The 16,519-nt window shown below is 37.9% G+C and overlaps 1 protein-coding gene across 3 annotated transcripts in view; it reads right to left on the bottom strand.

The window, feature by feature from the left end:
- Positions 1-16,519, bottom strand: part of LOC132284280 (uncharacterized) — a 54,743-nt gene that overhangs the window by 12,551 nt on the left and 25,673 nt on the right. For all 3 annotated transcript variants that reach the window (XM_059786370.1, XM_059786368.1, XM_059786369.1), the window contains exons 6-14: positions 13,970-14,092; positions 11,832-12,087; positions 11,253-11,738; positions 10,994-11,179; positions 10,593-10,886; positions 7,695-8,342; positions 6,415-6,814; positions 6,135-6,277; positions 541-711 (exon numbers count right to left, since the gene is read on the bottom strand). In XM_059786370.1, coding sequence (XP_059642353.1) covers positions 541-711; positions 6,135-6,277; positions 6,415-6,814; positions 7,695-8,342; positions 10,593-10,886; positions 10,994-11,179; positions 11,253-11,738; positions 11,832-12,087; positions 13,970-14,092 — 2,707 coding nt within the window. The remainder of the gene's footprint in view (positions 1-540; positions 712-6,134; positions 6,278-6,414; positions 6,815-7,694; positions 8,343-10,592; positions 10,887-10,993; positions 11,180-11,252; positions 11,739-11,831; positions 12,088-13,969; positions 14,093-16,519) is intronic.

Genomic DNA, 16,519 nt, shown 5'->3' with positions numbered 1-16,519 from the left:
AAAGAAATAAAACCAGACACTGAAATGTTAGGAGAATTCCACGAAAGCAAGGAGATGATTGAAGACATAATCAACTTTCTGTTTTGCACCTCTTAAATAACACCAACACTTCTGAACAGCACAATATTTTCAAACAGTTTTTTTTGGAAACTGGGAAGAATAACATAAGTTTTGATGCTAACTTTGAAAACAGATTATTACTTGGAATAGTGCTAGAGGTTTGGTCTACGAAGCGAGAGAATGGGGTCCCAGTAAGGTGGCAGCCATTTTTTACAATTAATGTGAAAGGTCAGATTTTTTATCCAATCTAATCCTCCCATCATGTACTAAGACACTAGGAGTCTCCAACCAAACTTAATTAAGTAAAACTGAGGTCTCCTTAACTTCTCGCCTGGTAATAATGCAATATTGTGTAGTTCTCTTGGGATGCGCTCCCCTTTTGAGTGCTTTTATACAATTTTACTTACCAAAAATAATGCAATATTAAAAGTTGCATGATTATAAACATGAATCAAGTTTTCTGCAAAGAGCTGTAACTACCTCAATTGAAGAAGAATACAGTTCCTCTTCAACATGTTTTTGTATAGCAGCTTCCCAGGACATGGCAGTGATGTCAGCATGTTCATTAGCATTAACAAAAAAATCGATGTCCCTGAGTAGAAAAGATTCTCCTGTAGTCAGACCTGCAAGTGATTGCCAACCAAGAGGACCCTGCAGTAGCAGAAGAAACATATGACAAAATCAAAAAGAATAAAGTATTTATTGATGCTACTTATCCTTTGAAGATGATTAATGAACATAATGTTACCAGAGGGCATTAGAATATATATATATATATATGTTGGAAATCTTATCTATAAGTTGACTCAACGATTATGGCAGATTTATTGGGTCTTCAATATAGGCTAATTTTTAGGGATTTTATTTTTATTTTGATTTGATTTGATTTGATTTAATTTTAATCTCTTTATTTTGATTTGATTTCATTCTCTTTTCCATATTTGTAATTTTCCGCTTGTATATAATAATAGTCAGGCTCTCAAATTGAGAACGCCAATTTTACCAAGTTACTTTTTGGTATCAGAGCCTCAAACCTACGCCTCCCCCATCTCTCTCTCTTTCACCGCTTCTTTTAATATCTCTCTCTATCTCGTTACAGCCCCTTCCCTATTTTTTTTTTTTTTCACAGACCTTCTCTCTTTTTCAGGTTGCTGTTGCGACAATCCTAGGGGGAGTCAATGTCCTCTAGGTTTGACCCCTGTAGGGGTTTTCCCTTAGTCCTTTTCATGCACTAATGGTCAGAAGACGTGTTTGTAATTTTTTGGGGCTGCCGGGATATTTGGCAGCATTTTCAGATCAGACCGCCGTGTCTCCAGCTTCTTGGTTTGATCAAAATCAGGTTTATTCCTCCTTTATTTGAAATTATTGGTAATCTGTTGAATTGATCTATTTAATATTATGCCTGAATCAAGTAATAATAAAGAAACTCTCTTTTCGGTGCAACACACACCGGCTCAACGAGTTACTAGTGTGTTGTTTAACGGCCGTAATTTTGCATCCTAGGCTCGTTCCCTCTGCCTCTATGTTGGTGGAAAAGGCAAATCAGGGTGGATTTTGGGTACTGAAAAGAGGCCAGATATTAAAGATCCTAAATATGCTCAGTGGGATATGGACAATTGCACCATTTTAGGATGGATGTTTAATTCTATGGAGGAACGCATTTATAATATATTCATGTTTTATGACACTGTTAATGACTTGTGGACTGCTTTGAATCAAATGTATGCTCATTCTAGGAATGATGCTCGTATTTTTGAATTATATCAAAATATTGCTAAGGCCTCGCATGAAGACCTGAATTTGTCTGTAACTGATTATTTTGGGTATTTGAGATCTCGTTGGGAGGAACTAGCTCAATATGAGCCTCTCAGTGAATTTCCTTCTGAGGTAGCCTCTCTTCTTGTCAAACGTCTTGATCATCAGCATACCTATCAGTTTTTTATGGGATTACGCCCAGAATTTGAACCACTAAATTCTCAGATATTGAATGAATCACCAATGCCATCCCTGTTGGAAGCCTTTGCTACTATTGATGGTGAAGCACGCAGACACCGTTTAATTCAGCCCTCAATTGTTCCTGTACCAGTGTCTGAGCCTGCTGGGGATAGTATGGCTTTTGCAGCCAACTTTAGATCACGAGCTTCTGGAGGTCAGATTATTTGTCACCATTGTGGAGGGGTTGGACATGTTAAGGCTCGTTATTTCAAACTTCATCCTGAACTGAAGCAAAAATTTTCTAGGAACCATTTATCTGGAACTGGTTCTTCTCGTACTGCGGCTGTTGCATAAACTCCACTTACTACTGGTGCATCTACTGTATTTCCTGGACTGAGCCAGCTTCAGTCTCAAATTGGGCATATCCAGGACCAGCTTGGCTCCCTTGCTTCTAGAGTTGGTGCTCCTTCAACTGCTCCCACTGCAACTATTGCTACAGGTACTCCTACTGCATTTCATGTTAAGGCCAAGCAGCCCACTTGAGTTCTGGATTCTGGGGCCAATGATCACATGACTGGTGAGTTATCAGTTTTTTCTTCTAATGTCATACCTGTTACCCAATCTGTGTATCTTGCGGATGGCTCTACATCTTACATTCACAGTAAGGGTGATGTTTGTCTGTCTCCTGATATTACTCTTTCATCTATCCTTCATGTACCTAAATTTGCCTTTAACCTTTTATCTGTTAGCCGGCTTGCAAAAAACCTCCAATGTGCAGTTATATTCTTACCAGATCACTGTTTGTTGCAGGACTTTTGTTCGAAGAGGATTTTTGGTAGGGGTTATGAGCGTGATGGGCTTTACTACTTTGGGGAACCACCAGGAACGAGTCTTCAAGCTTCTGTCCTACCTACTTCTAGTGTTTATGATGTTTCTTTTCGCACTTATAGTCTGTGGCATGCACGTTTGGGGCATGTAAACTTTCAATATCTATGTCTATTGTTTCCTTCGTTAAATAAAGCATGTAAGGACCATAAGTTTCAATGTGAAGTTTGTGAGATTTCTAAACATACTAGAACTAGCTATGTTTCTCATATGAGTCGTGCTCCTAGTATGTTTGATTTTATTCATTCTGATGTCTGGGGCCTTCCCCAGTTACTGCTTTCTCTGGACATCGATATTATGTGACATTATTCTCGTTGTACTTGGGTTTATTTATTGAAAAAGAAATCTGATGTGTTTCTTTTATTTAACCAGTTTCTTCAAATGATCAAAACCCAGTATAACACTGTTGTCCGTAATATTCGTTCTGATAATGGACGAGAATATGTTTCGAATGAGTTCCGGTCTGAACTTAATAAAAAGGGGATTTTACATCAACTCACTTGCCCCTATACTCCTGAGCAAAATGGCGTGGCTGAACGCAAAAACCGTCATCTTATGTCTGTGGTCCGATGTCTTCTGAGTGGTATGCATGTGCCTAAATTCTATTGGCACATGGCTGTTCTTACAGCTGCTTTTATGATTAATCGTACTCCCAGTCGAGTTTTGGGTGGTAAGGCACCACTTTAGATTCTCCAGCCTGATTATACATTGTTTCACCTTCTGCCTCGTGTTTTTGGCTATACTTGTTTTGTTCATAACCGTAGTCCTTCTCGTCATAAACTTGATGATAAATCTATTAGGTGTATTTTCTTGGGGTATTCTGCTATGTCAAAGAGCTATCGTTGTTATGATCCTGTGACCAAACATATGTATCATTTTCTTGATGTGACATTTCATGAAACTGTTCCTTTTTATAGTACTAATTCTGTAGTACAGTATTCTCTCTCTTGTGATCTGGAGAAGGAGATTTCTCCTATTGCCCGTCCTGTTCCTCTCTTTGAAAATCACACTGTCCTGGAATCTCCTTCTCCATCCATGCAGGGTTCCCCTCCACCTTTGCAGGTCTACTCTCGTCGCCATCGCACTCAACCTCCCCTGCCAGAATCATCTTCAGAACCAGGTCCAGGTAACTCTCCTTCTCCTCTTGCTCCTATAATTCCTGAGCGTACCTCCCGTTATCCTACCCGTGATCGTCATCCTCCTAATTGGTATGGTTTTTCTAGTAGCACTAAACACCCTATTTCTCAGTATGTCTCCTATGATGGTCTTTCAGGTGCATATAAATCCTTCCTGGGCAAGATTAGGACCGTTTCTATTCCTCGATTTGTGTCAAAGGCCCTCCAGGATCCCAATTGGGTGTCTGCCATGACAACAGAAATGGATGCTTTACACCATAATAATACATGGGAACTTGTTGCTTTACCTTCTGGGGAGAAAACAGTTGGCTGCAAATGGGTCTTTAATGTGAAGTACTTAACCGATGGTTCTATTGATCGGTATAAGGCTCGGTTGGCGGCAAGAGGCTTTACTCAGATTCCGGGCAAAGACTTTAGTGCTACCTTTGCTCCTGTGGCTAAGTTGACGTCTGTGCGACTACTTGTCTCCTTGTCTGCTGCCCATTCTTGGCCTCTGCATCAGTTAGATGTCAAGAATGCATTTCTTAATGGAGACTTACTTGAGACTATATATATGGATCCACCCCCTGGATTTCGGGCTGAGGGAGAGTATGCTGGGAAAGTCTGTAGGCTACGGAAGTCTCTTTATGGTCTGAAGCAATCTCCTAGAGCTTGGTTTAGTCGTTTCAGCGATGTTGTTTTATCCATGGGCTTTGTGCACTGCCACTCAGACCATACTTGTTTTATTCGACATCGCTCTAATGGTCGTTGCATTATGTTATTGGGATATGTGGATGATATCATTATCACAGGTGATGATGCTTCAGGGATTGCTCAGGCAAAACTTCATCTTCAAAAGTCCTTTGTTGTGAAGGACTTAGGTCCTCTTCGATATTTTCTTGGAATTGAGGTTGCTAGATCCCGTCGTGGAATTTCTTTATCTCAAAGGAAATATGTTTTGGATCTTCTTCAAGATACTGGCATGCTTGGGTGTCGACCCGCTTCCACTCCTATGGACCCCAATCTTAAACTCTCTATTGAGTCAGGGGAATTACTTCCAGATCCATCCGTGTATCAACGTTTAGTAGGTCGTCTTATCTACTTGACTAACACAAGGCCCGATTTGACATTTGCTGTTAGTGTGATTAGTCAATTCATGCATGCCTCTCGCTCAGCTCATATGGATGCAGTCTACCATATTTTGAGGTACCTTAAGTCGTGCCCTTGTCTTGGTCTGTTCTATGCCTCAGGAAATCAGTCTAGACTCTCATGTTTTACTTATGCAGACTATGCTGGATGTAAGACAGATAGACGTTCTACCTCTGGCTTCTGTACTTTCTATGGTAATCATCTCATATCATGGAAGAGTAAGAAGCAGGCTGTTGTTTCTAGATCCTCTGCTGAAGCTGAATACCGAGCTATGGCTCAAGGTACTTGTGAGCTCCTTTGGCTTCAATCAATTTTGGGAGAGTTGGGTCTTGTACAAAAAGGTTCTTCAAGGCTGTTTTGTGACAATAAATCAGCCATTATGCTTGCTTCTGATTCTGTCGAAACATATTGAGGTAGACATTCGCTTTATTCGAGAGAAGGTTCGATCAGGTATCATTAATCCTATTTTTGTTCCTTCTTCAGAACAGACTGCAGATGTGTTCACAAAGTCTGTTGGGCCTTCTCTTCTCCAGTCTTCCATAGTCAAGCTGGGCTTAGTCAACATATTTGCTCCAGCTTGAGGGGGAGTGTTGGAAATCTTATCTATAAGTTGACTCAACGATTATGGCAAATTTATTGGGTCTTCAATATAGGCTAATTTTTAGGGATTTTATTTTTATTCTGATTTGATTTGAGTTGATTTTATTCTCTTTATTTTGATTTGATTTTATTCTCTTTTCCATATTTGTAATTTTCCGCTTGTATATAATGATAGTCAGGCTCTCAAATTGAGAACGCCAATTTTACCAAGTTACTTATATATATATATATATAATTGTCTAACCTAGTTCCTACTTTCTAGTCAAGCACAAAGTTCAAAGTTCAGTAACCCCATCGTACACTGTATTTTCCTACATAGCTAACAAGACATAGTTTGTAAGTGACAACATGAATGTAAGAGATTCAGTGGGGTGAAGGCAACAAAGTAACCTGAACATAAAGCTGAATTAGTCTCCGCACAGCCTTAGAGAACCAGCACGGGAGCATTTGTAGAAGTGAAGTATCGCGCCCAGCAGAGAAGAATATGTTGTCACGCCAGTTCAGGTAGTCTGATAAATTAGAATAGCCAAACACTGTATATTGAAAAGTAATTAGAAGATGATTTGAAAAATATAATGCCACAAAAAAGGAGATACTATAGGACAATTTCATGCATGAACATGAAAAGGAGAGAAAAATATATAAATAAATAAGAGAAATAAAAACTAACCATTTCTGGCTTTAGGGCTTAGAAAATTGCAAGTTGTATCTTGTCCAAAGCATGCTGATACAAGTGTGTGCCACAGCGTAGGGAACCGTTGGAGGGCTGGCCTAAGGTTCTCTAACGTGCACTGGGCCGAGGAGCTACGGTGCCTGTTTACACTACCACAGCTCAGGCAATCCTGAACTGGTATAGGGGCAAACATTAAGGTGGCTAAAGCTGTCATTTCCCCTCCTCCTTCTGCAATGTCATCGACAGTATGGATTATATCATCAATCTCCAAAATGTTGAGACTGTTACCAGGAACCAAATTACGTGACATAATCGAGCGAGCATTAGAGAATGATGCATCATATTCATGTCCCTTAACCCTTGATAAGAGCAACCATTTTGCCCATTCACTATCTCCCTGTAAAGACACAAAACAAAGATGAAGTGAAATCTCACAGCATTTTTTCATTCAACAAGCTGTAATGCTGTACAGAAAATATTGCTATTAAGCTCAGTTATATAAAAGAGATCTTAGCATGATAGCACAAAACTTATACTTAAATAATAATTAGCTGCTTAAAACTGCCCCGTTTGCTGTGGCACGGCCCCAATTTTTTGGTTCCAGGCTGGAGGAAGGCCCGCCCAACCCAGCATGAGCCACAAAAAGTTAATAAGTATTGCAAGTGATTTATGAACATGTTATATGTAAAACACTAATTTTTTTTTTTTGATAAGTATCAGTAAAACACTAATATTAATAAGATAGCACTTATAACACTCCGGGCAGACTATGGGCCTCAGGACAAATGTGACCCCTATGTACAACCATTCTTTTGCCATTATCAGATGCAGAAATCACAAAAGCTTATACGGTCGGATAAGATGATCAATGTTCATAAAGTATATTGATATGCTGTATATTCTAGTTATGTTTATGCACTAATCTCTATCTAACTGACTCTCTTTTTCTTAGAGGATTAACCAGTCACTATTAAAAACATATTTATCTGCTCTGGTCTTCTATTATAGAATCATAAAGCATTAAAGTCAACACTTCAACTTGACTGATCATATAAGTTCTCCATTTGAATGTCTTCAATAACTTGAGAGAGAGAGAGAGAGATGTCTAGACAGTTCTCGTATCAGAAGATCCACATACTCTTTTATAAGACTGAACAAAAAGGCATAAACAGGTGAAAACAAATAAAAGAGATGAAAAACAGTGTGTAGAAAATATACAACCACGGTACACGCAAACATAGCGAAGAGATAGTCTCACTGAAATAAAGTATACTTACTGCAGCATCCTGCAACATAGAAAGTGACTCATTATCCAGTGCCAACTTGTGGTGATCAAGGTAAAGATCCAGAAGGTTTGGCAAGTTGCATTGCACACAGTGACGCACAACAAGTTTATGCAAAGCTTGGAAAGCAACTGGGTGAAATACTCCGCCAATATTTGAGAAATTAGGATCTGATGAACTATCAATGGATTCGTCCATGGATGAAGTTTCATTTTTGCTGGTAATGAAACCTGATCGGGCCAGAAGAGGTACTATCTCTGCAGTGCATTCCCAATACTCTTTCAGAAAAATACACTTCTTAGCAAGCTGCTGCTCCACAAGTCTTCTTAACCAGATGGAGCACATATTATTGGATGAAAACCTAAAAATTCTGACATCTGGAACATCCATGCACACATTATCTAACTCTTCAAGAGAACCTATATAGTTGCCATAATCAGGAACTTCTCCTTTGCATCCAACACTTGTAGCAGATAGTAAACCATCCAAACAAATTTGGAGGTTCCCACCAGATAATGAAGATGATGGAGTCATGTCTAGGAGTTTTGAAACTTCCACCCAGTCATTGTGACACAGCTGGTACTCAAGTTGTGATTCCCACAGTACATGAACACCCATAAGAAAAGGTTGGTCCAACACTATCTGTGAAGCAAGAGATTTGTAAAATTTTAGTCCAATTAAGAAGCCTTTAACAATAACAAAAACAAGTTAAACAACTGAGCTTGCTACTTACTCAACTAGAGTAAAGATATGAAAAGTTTGAGAAATCATACTGCCATGTTCAACACAAAATTAAACAATCACCACCCAGCACAAAGGTCAAAGACAGAGATGGAAGAGATGGTGGCACTATTACTTGGAAAAATTTCAATGGAATTGATTTTAGAAGCCTTTTAATTGTTTAGTTCAACTGCAACATAAATTCAGATGGTTCAAAGAAACAACAGCTGTGTAACCAGTGGTTTCTGAAGGTAGTCCCAATATAATAAGTAGGGTATTAAAGCCCCACCGAAGTTGTTTTCATTAAAATGTTGTAACAGTGATCTTTGAACTACAACTTTATAAGAAAATGTTCTTTGAACTACCAAAAGAAAGAGGGGATGGAGAGAAATGGCTCAAAAAGACCAGTTATGATCTCAAAAGGGGTTGTAGATTTATATTCCATCTTTTCTAAGTGTAGAAATGTGGAATGATAAGCTACATAATGCCCTGAGATTGGAAGCAATTAAAACTTATTTATAATAAATAAATAAATAAGTGATATCTCGCATGTCTGCCATCTTCTCCTTGTTCAAGCGATCAAACACAGAAGTAAGAACAACAAAATAGAAACTGCTTCAGCAGCAGCGGTCAAAAGTAAACACACAAGAATTAAATTGTTAACAAAGCATATCTTTATCTCTGCTACCACAATAAGATGGAAAACAATTTCCCTATCACAAGTTTGTAAACAAAAGAGGGGACGGGTGGCGGTGGTTGGTTAATTACACTGACCTATCTCGAGGTTTGGCCAACTTACATGGATGTCCACTGTGATTTCAAAACTTACAATGACTCACCTTAAAAACAAAACTTGGTAACAGTTAACTCCCTCCATTGTCGGTCAACGTCCTTCTATGACGGAAAGTGATGATGTCACGCCACGGAAATTGTTTAAATTTTAATATTGCCATCATTTTACAAGACATTTATTAAACAACAAATGTTGTTGTAAATTTATTAAGCAGATGCGATATTATGAGGGCATTTTAGTAATATCACACCAACCATTAATCTCGTTAAAGGGACGTCACTGACAAGGGATCTCAGTGTAATTTTTGAAACCATAAGGGAAGACCATGTCATTTTGCCAAATCCTAGGGGACATCAGTGTAATTTACGCAAAAGAAAAAGAAATATATGAAAAATGATCAGAATATATTTAAGATATTCCACAATACTGACAACAAAAGAAAATGGCACTACATCCAAGGTTTTAGGGAAAAATAGCGCCCTTGCAACCTGAGAAGCACACTCTCTACTGTTACATGCAAGAATTTATAAAATCCTGCATACCAGTAGCAAAAAATAAACGTGGCATGGCAAAGATCTAAAATTTCACTCAAAATAAAATCTAATGTATGGCCCATTATAATCTAAAGTCTCACCTCATTGCACAACTGTAAAGGTACCACTGTGTACAATGATTGAGCTTTTTAATGACCCTTGAGGTTTGAGCAAAGCTCCTTAATAAATACATTTCATCTGTAAATTAATATTTTCTCCATTATATTTGACAGAACTTAATAACCAAAAGCGGACCAAACATTGACCCATTCCGGTAGCCAGTCATAGGTCAACAGTTTTACTGCAGATGGACTCCATTGATCCATACTGGCTTATCAAGGATAAAAAAAGGTATGAAATAAGAATATATGTATGCTTAGAAATTATAGTATCTCAATGGAATTCAAAAGGTTTAGGATTCAAGCCATCCGACTGCCATGTCCCAACTCCTAATCTAAAGACCCAGCTCAAAAGGCAGGATTGGACCGTTGGAGTGCCTAGTTCACTGCTTTAATGGTTCAACTGGTGGCCGTGGAGCTGGTCCAGTTTTGACAGCATTAAACAAGGAGCCATCTTTTCACATAGTCAAAAGAAGTTTGTTTCTGTTAACTCCGTTTAAGGTTAAGTTGATGTTTCTAAAAGAACCGGAAAAGACATAGCAAAAACTAGCATTTGGTTTAATAATGTCGAGGATTCCTCAGAAGTAGGGAAGCAGGGACCGTGTCCCATATTAGCACGAAGTCATCATTTGCCTTTCATTTTGATTACTCAATTTTGTAAATTTAGAGGATAAAAATAGTATTACATCTCTTCCTGGTGATATAGAAGAAAAAATGATTGACTTACACGATCAACAGTTCTTTGATCCCAAGAATCAGACCAGATAGCTGCAGCAGCCCAGTAACCAGCAAGAGTGCTATCGTCATCAACCGGAGGAACGACAGAAAGTTCATTGACATTCGCCCAAGAACCTAAAGCGACTCCGTCAATCTCACCACATTCAATGCTAAGATTTTTTAATAAATTTGAATGCAGTAACCGCAAATTTATTTCTCCTCGTGAATCTATACTGGGAGATCTCATGAATTCTCTCTGTCGGCCATGAAACGTGGTCCAAAAACTACTGCATGGATAAACCCTCTTTTTCCAAAAAAAAGAACCAAAGATCATCAGTATGAATCTTAATACTCACACCATCTAGGCTTGTAAGATATGTAAGACAAAAAATCTCACTAAATCCCACATACCTCAATAAGTGATATCCTCTCCAAAATCTTCCAGTCATGTGGTCCAAGATAACCATATCTTTTCATCTCCTCAGCTATTTGCATCCGTAGAGACCTCCTAACAGTACCAAAAACCAACTGTTTAAGGCTGCTTTCAATGTCCTCGCCAAGTTTTTGCAAAGTCACCACAGCAAGTCCAGTTTCACCCTGTTAATCACAGATTATTAGTTCAAAACGAAAAATTGACTTTATTCTGTCTAAATAACTATCAATAAGCAACCTTTAAGAATAGATCATAAGCAATAGCTCTTCCAACATCACGAACTTCAGTGAAAGTATCATGAGGCTCTTCGTCAGTAACCGAACCTCTTAACCTATGAAGATGCAGTTGGAGAACTGCTAAAGGAACACGACCAGAGTGTAAAGCATCTTTGACTATAGTTTTTAAGTCCAAATTAGCTATTTCCCAACGTGTAATCATATCCTTAGGATTTTCCAAGGAAAAAAATTTCCTCCCCATGACACTTCCTTCTGACACAAGGACAGATACTCCACCAACATTCTCTGAATTCAAATGGGCTTTGAAATCCATAGGCATTAAAGCAAGATTTTCAGTGTTGTCAAAGTCCAAATTAGATGCAGGAATAGGAAGTGCATGTTGGTTTGATGTATCAAACAATAATGTATCTGCAGATTGAAATGTAGTCTTGGAGATATCCTGTGATGAATTTGCATCCACCAAACATAATGACCCCGCACCATCCACCTGTAAGAAAAGGCAAAGGGATTCCTTTATTCTAGTGAAAACATAGATGCAGTAAACTAACATTCAGATTAGTGGAACCACACAACACCATACCAATCCTTGACCTGGTCTTTTGAATTTTGCACTAAGCCGACATTGCAGATTGCGGATTATCTCCAAAAAGTGAGCCATCTCCCGAAGCCTTCTAGAATTTCTGGCTTCATTACGTTCTCTCTCTGGTAACACCAATAGAGAAGAACAATTTCGCATACCCTTAATTCCCTGTAACAGAAATGCATCTTTCTTATGCTGTATCGACCCATATTTACGTATCATTTTGGTTGCAAAGGAGGTGGCCAATACGAGAAGCCTGTATTACAACATAAATATAAGAGAACACGATATGAAAAAGAAAAAGAAAAAGAAAAAAAAAAAAAAAAAAACTTTGGAGCACTTTCATTCTATTCTTAAGCAACTAATTTGAGTTTCAATTATCACTAGCAACATATTTTATCATGACTAAATTAAATTGTATTAAGCAAACAAAAATACACAGGCATCGTACAAGAGAAAATAATCTACCAATATTCAGTAGTACAATTATCTTCAAATTCCTTTAAGAAGCTTGACCTTTAAAATCTTCCCCATCTGGCCATCCCTAAAACTTAATATTTCCCAATCCTTGTGATTGGATCATATTTTCACTGAGCTCTATCATAGGCTGAGGGATAAAGTCCTATCAGGCTCTTTCAAATCAATTAATAGAAATGGCATTTGTAGGACTATAAAAGATGAAACACAGGGTTTGGCTGCCACATGCCATAAACAAAACTTTCAACGGTGTGGAATATAGGAAAGTAACACCCATTTACCTGAAGTGCCCTTAGAAATATATTAGGATAATGTGTTTCCTAAATAAAAAATACATATATTAAGACTAAGATAAGAAGGGAATTGAAATAGAAAGGAAGACTAAGATAATATTATTATCATAATGTGTTTCCTTCTTTTTGTCCAAAGGGAATAGAAATGATTCATGGTTGGGATTAGACCAGCATAATATTTCCTCCACCAAAGCAATTGTTTTATCACGTCGAAGGTGACCTCTGCCGTGCTACATGTAACCTCTACCATGCAATTCCCATGTAAATTGGTCACAAAAAAATGTTGAGGAAAGCAAAAAGAACGCCCGATGTAAAAGTCCATCATTTGTCTTGTAGGCCTAGAAAGGGATGAAATACGTGGGTAATGAGATAGATTAAAGTAATTGACGTATTACACAAGCCACAAGGCATGACTAGCCACTGAAAATTTATTGCTAGTTTTGAAAGCCTTCCATTCATCTCTAGGACAAATCTTAAAATAAGGTAGTGTCCACCATCCACCATCATATCCAGAAGACCTTTGTGTTATGGAATAGAAAACCGATACCCACGCCCCCCCCCGGGGCCCGGGCGGGGCCCTGTCTGTCGATAGTTGATGGTGATTATATCGATGATGCAACTGTCAAAACACATGTGCCAACTTCCATCATTGTCTGCTGTTTACAAAGCAGCAAGTGATTGTTTACAGTCTTTTGCCAACACATTGTCTTTGATCATCTTAACAATGTTCATGCATTCTTAAAAGAAACTGACTGTTTATAATATTTTTCAAACCAAAAATATATATAGCAGACATGGTTGATTGAGACTTGATCATTGAAAAAGTTTTAAAGATTATTAGAATATCAGTCTACAACAATAAAAGATTAATTGATGTTACTTCGATTATTACACTAGTAACAAGGGGGGGAAAATCAGAAAAACTTGTTCACCTATTAACAAATCTTATCAAAATATGATCTAATTGATAATTCAACGTTTAAAGCATAGTTATTTCTTCCTATTATAAACAAATTCAGAGAGAACTATCCATCAATGAGCCCTAAGTTAGTTGGTCAGGGTGTGGTGAAAACTTGTGAGGTAAAGAGTTTGAAGTCCTTGCAACAGAGTTCTTATTGTTTTTAAGCTTATCAAAATCCAGATTCCAGAAACATTTATTAACTCCATTTAAGAAAAACAGTGAAACACAGACTATATATCGATATGATTTACAGTAAATTTTCTAGCTGTGTAGAGGTCTACAAGAGCGCTATTAGGATTTTCTTATAACTCCATCAGAAACAGTTAGCAGATAAAATTTTCAAAATATCCAAGACAATAAATGATAGATATGGGGAAAAAAGGAAAAATAAATAAAATAACACACACCTTGATGCAGCAGAAATCTCATTATCGCTGCTAACTTTATGGAACATCAAATAAACAGCAGCAAAGAGTAATCTCAATATGCCTTCCTCTGCCAGATTGATACCAGCAAGCATTTCTAAAGAACTGTTCATACGCCCAAAAAAATAATAATAAATTCATATTTTGTGTCAAACGTATATATTGTATTAAAGCATAACAGCCAACTGCCATGGTATGCATTAAGCGATCAGGACAGAAGTAAAATGGAACAATAAGAACCACAATAGTTCCAAACATAACAAATAATTAAACGAGAATTTAAAAAAAAAAAAAAAAAAAAAAAAAATCATTATTGCTGGATAATCCCAGAAACTTCAACATTTTTCAAGATATATGGCAATAACCATGGAATATAGAATTAAATACTGTTTGACATGTCATGTCTAGCAATATCCATAGATAAATAAAATTAAGGGTACCTACAAAAGATAAACTAAATATTCACACCATTTTCTTTCTGTCATTTTTTCTTTTATGAAAATGGATTCCGTTTATGTTGTTTGGTTTAATTTCTTTCTTTCTAAATTTAAATATAGGCGTGCAAAATTTTTAAAGCATATAAAATTTTAGTATATAATAAAATAAAATAAAAACCAACAACAACCAAGCCTTTTCCCAATTCTTTGGGGTCGGTTGCATGAATCCTCTATTTCCATTCCGCTCTATGTAAGGCCATGGCCGCAGTCAATCCACGTGCTATCATATATTTCTTTACTAACTCTACCCATGTTAACGTTGGTCTTCCTCTTACCTTAGTATGTCCTCAATATGGACTATGTCACTTTTCCTAACCAGCGCACTTAAACGTCTTCTTTGCACATGTCCAAACCATCTTAACCGATTTTCTCTCATTTTATGTAACTGTTGTTTCCTAGCTGCCCAACATTTAGTACCATAAAGTATGGCTATTTTTTATCAAAAAAGATAAGTATGGCACCATACCTTAAAGTATGGGTGGTCTGATAGCTGTTCGATATAACAAAAAACAAAAACAAAAACAAATAATAATAATGGAAAATACCAAAGGGTAATATTCTTAATACGCAATTTATTGTAAAATTTCTGGTGGAATAAAGAAGGCGTAATGTAACGTAGAGTTTCTTGAACAATCATTCAAGGTGATAGTGTCCCCCTTGGCAAGCATGTTAGTCATGGTCAAAATGACAAGTGAGGAACTATGGTGCTGTTGAGAGTCAAAGTGCGTGCTTGACGAAGAGAGCTTGACGTGGTAGAGACGCAATCAGGGTTTACTACTCCGACGAGTCACCAGAGTCATAAACTCTGGTGACATCCTCTACTAATTTTGTTTTCGCTGTTCTCTCTCTCTGTTGGGTCTGTGGTTTCGTGGTTGCTGTTGGGTGTTTGACTTGTTTGGTTCTTTTCTTCTTTGTCATGCGCTCTTTCTTGGAGGTCGCTAGGTTGCCCCGCTTGTTCCAAGGTGGATCTGCTAGATCTGCAATTCCGTATAGAGGACCATCGATTTTCTTCGAGGATGACTCGGTACGAAGGAGAAGAGAAGACCTTCGGTCGTGTCTGGTAGGGAAATTTGATAAGGAAGTGGGTGATGGGGCTCAAATTGCAACTTGGGCTTCGCGTGCTTGGAAGGTCTCCTCTGGTGTAACGGTCTCGCCTCTGCCGGATTCTTTGTTTCTTTTTCGGTTTCCCTTTTCAACGGAAGCATATCTGTGGAGAAATGAATTCAATTATATTGAATCTGTTAATTAATTTTACAAGAGCCTCTGTTGGGCTATATATAAGAAATTACAAAGAGAAAAATCAGCAACTAACTTAATTTTGAAATCCCTATAATCAGGAATCCCTGATTCTCTATCAATCAAATCCCTAAACTCTAGGAAACAAATATTTACACAAATCCCTAAACTCTGGGAAACAAATATTTACACAATTCTAGTGCTAACCTACCACTAATCAAGGAGGTATTTTTCCACACTCCCCCTCAAGTTGGTGAATAGGTGTCAACCATTCCCAGCTTGAAAATAATTTCTTGGAAGATAACACGGTTGAGCCCCTTTGTAAGAACATCTACCAATTGACCTCCCGTGGGAACGTATGGTGTGCAAATTAATCCGCTTTCTAGTTTTTCCTGGATAAAATGCCTGTCTATCTCAATGTGCTTAGTTCAGTCGTGTTACACTGGATTATGTGCAATGTTGATTGCTGATTTATTGTCACAGTAGAGTCTCATTGGCCCACTCCATTTAATCTTCAAGTCTTCCAGTATAATCTTCAGCCATAACAACTCACAGACACCTTGTGCCATTGCTCTAAACTCAGCTTCTGCACTTGACCGGGCTACAACATTTTGCTTCTTGCTTCGCCATGTTACCAAATTGCCTCCAAGGAATGTACAATAACCTGAAGTAGACCTCCGATCCATAGGGGACCCTGCGTGATCTGCATCTGTGTAGGCTTCAAGGACAAGCTCAGAATTTCTCTTGAACATTATCCCCTTCCCACGATTAGCTTTCAAGTAATGAAGCACACGGTAGG

This window comes from Cornus florida, unplaced genomic scaffold (assembly GCF_030987335.1).
Source record: "Cornus florida cultivar Cherokee Brave unplaced genomic scaffold, ASM3098733v1 CherokeeBrave_3.0.0_Hap2_Chr11, whole genome shotgun sequence".
Lineage (NCBI taxonomy): Eukaryota > Viridiplantae > Streptophyta > Magnoliopsida > Cornales > Cornaceae > Cornus > Cornus florida.
The sequence above is the reverse complement of the archived record's forward strand: the minus strand, read 5'-3'. Positions and strand labels throughout refer to the sequence as shown.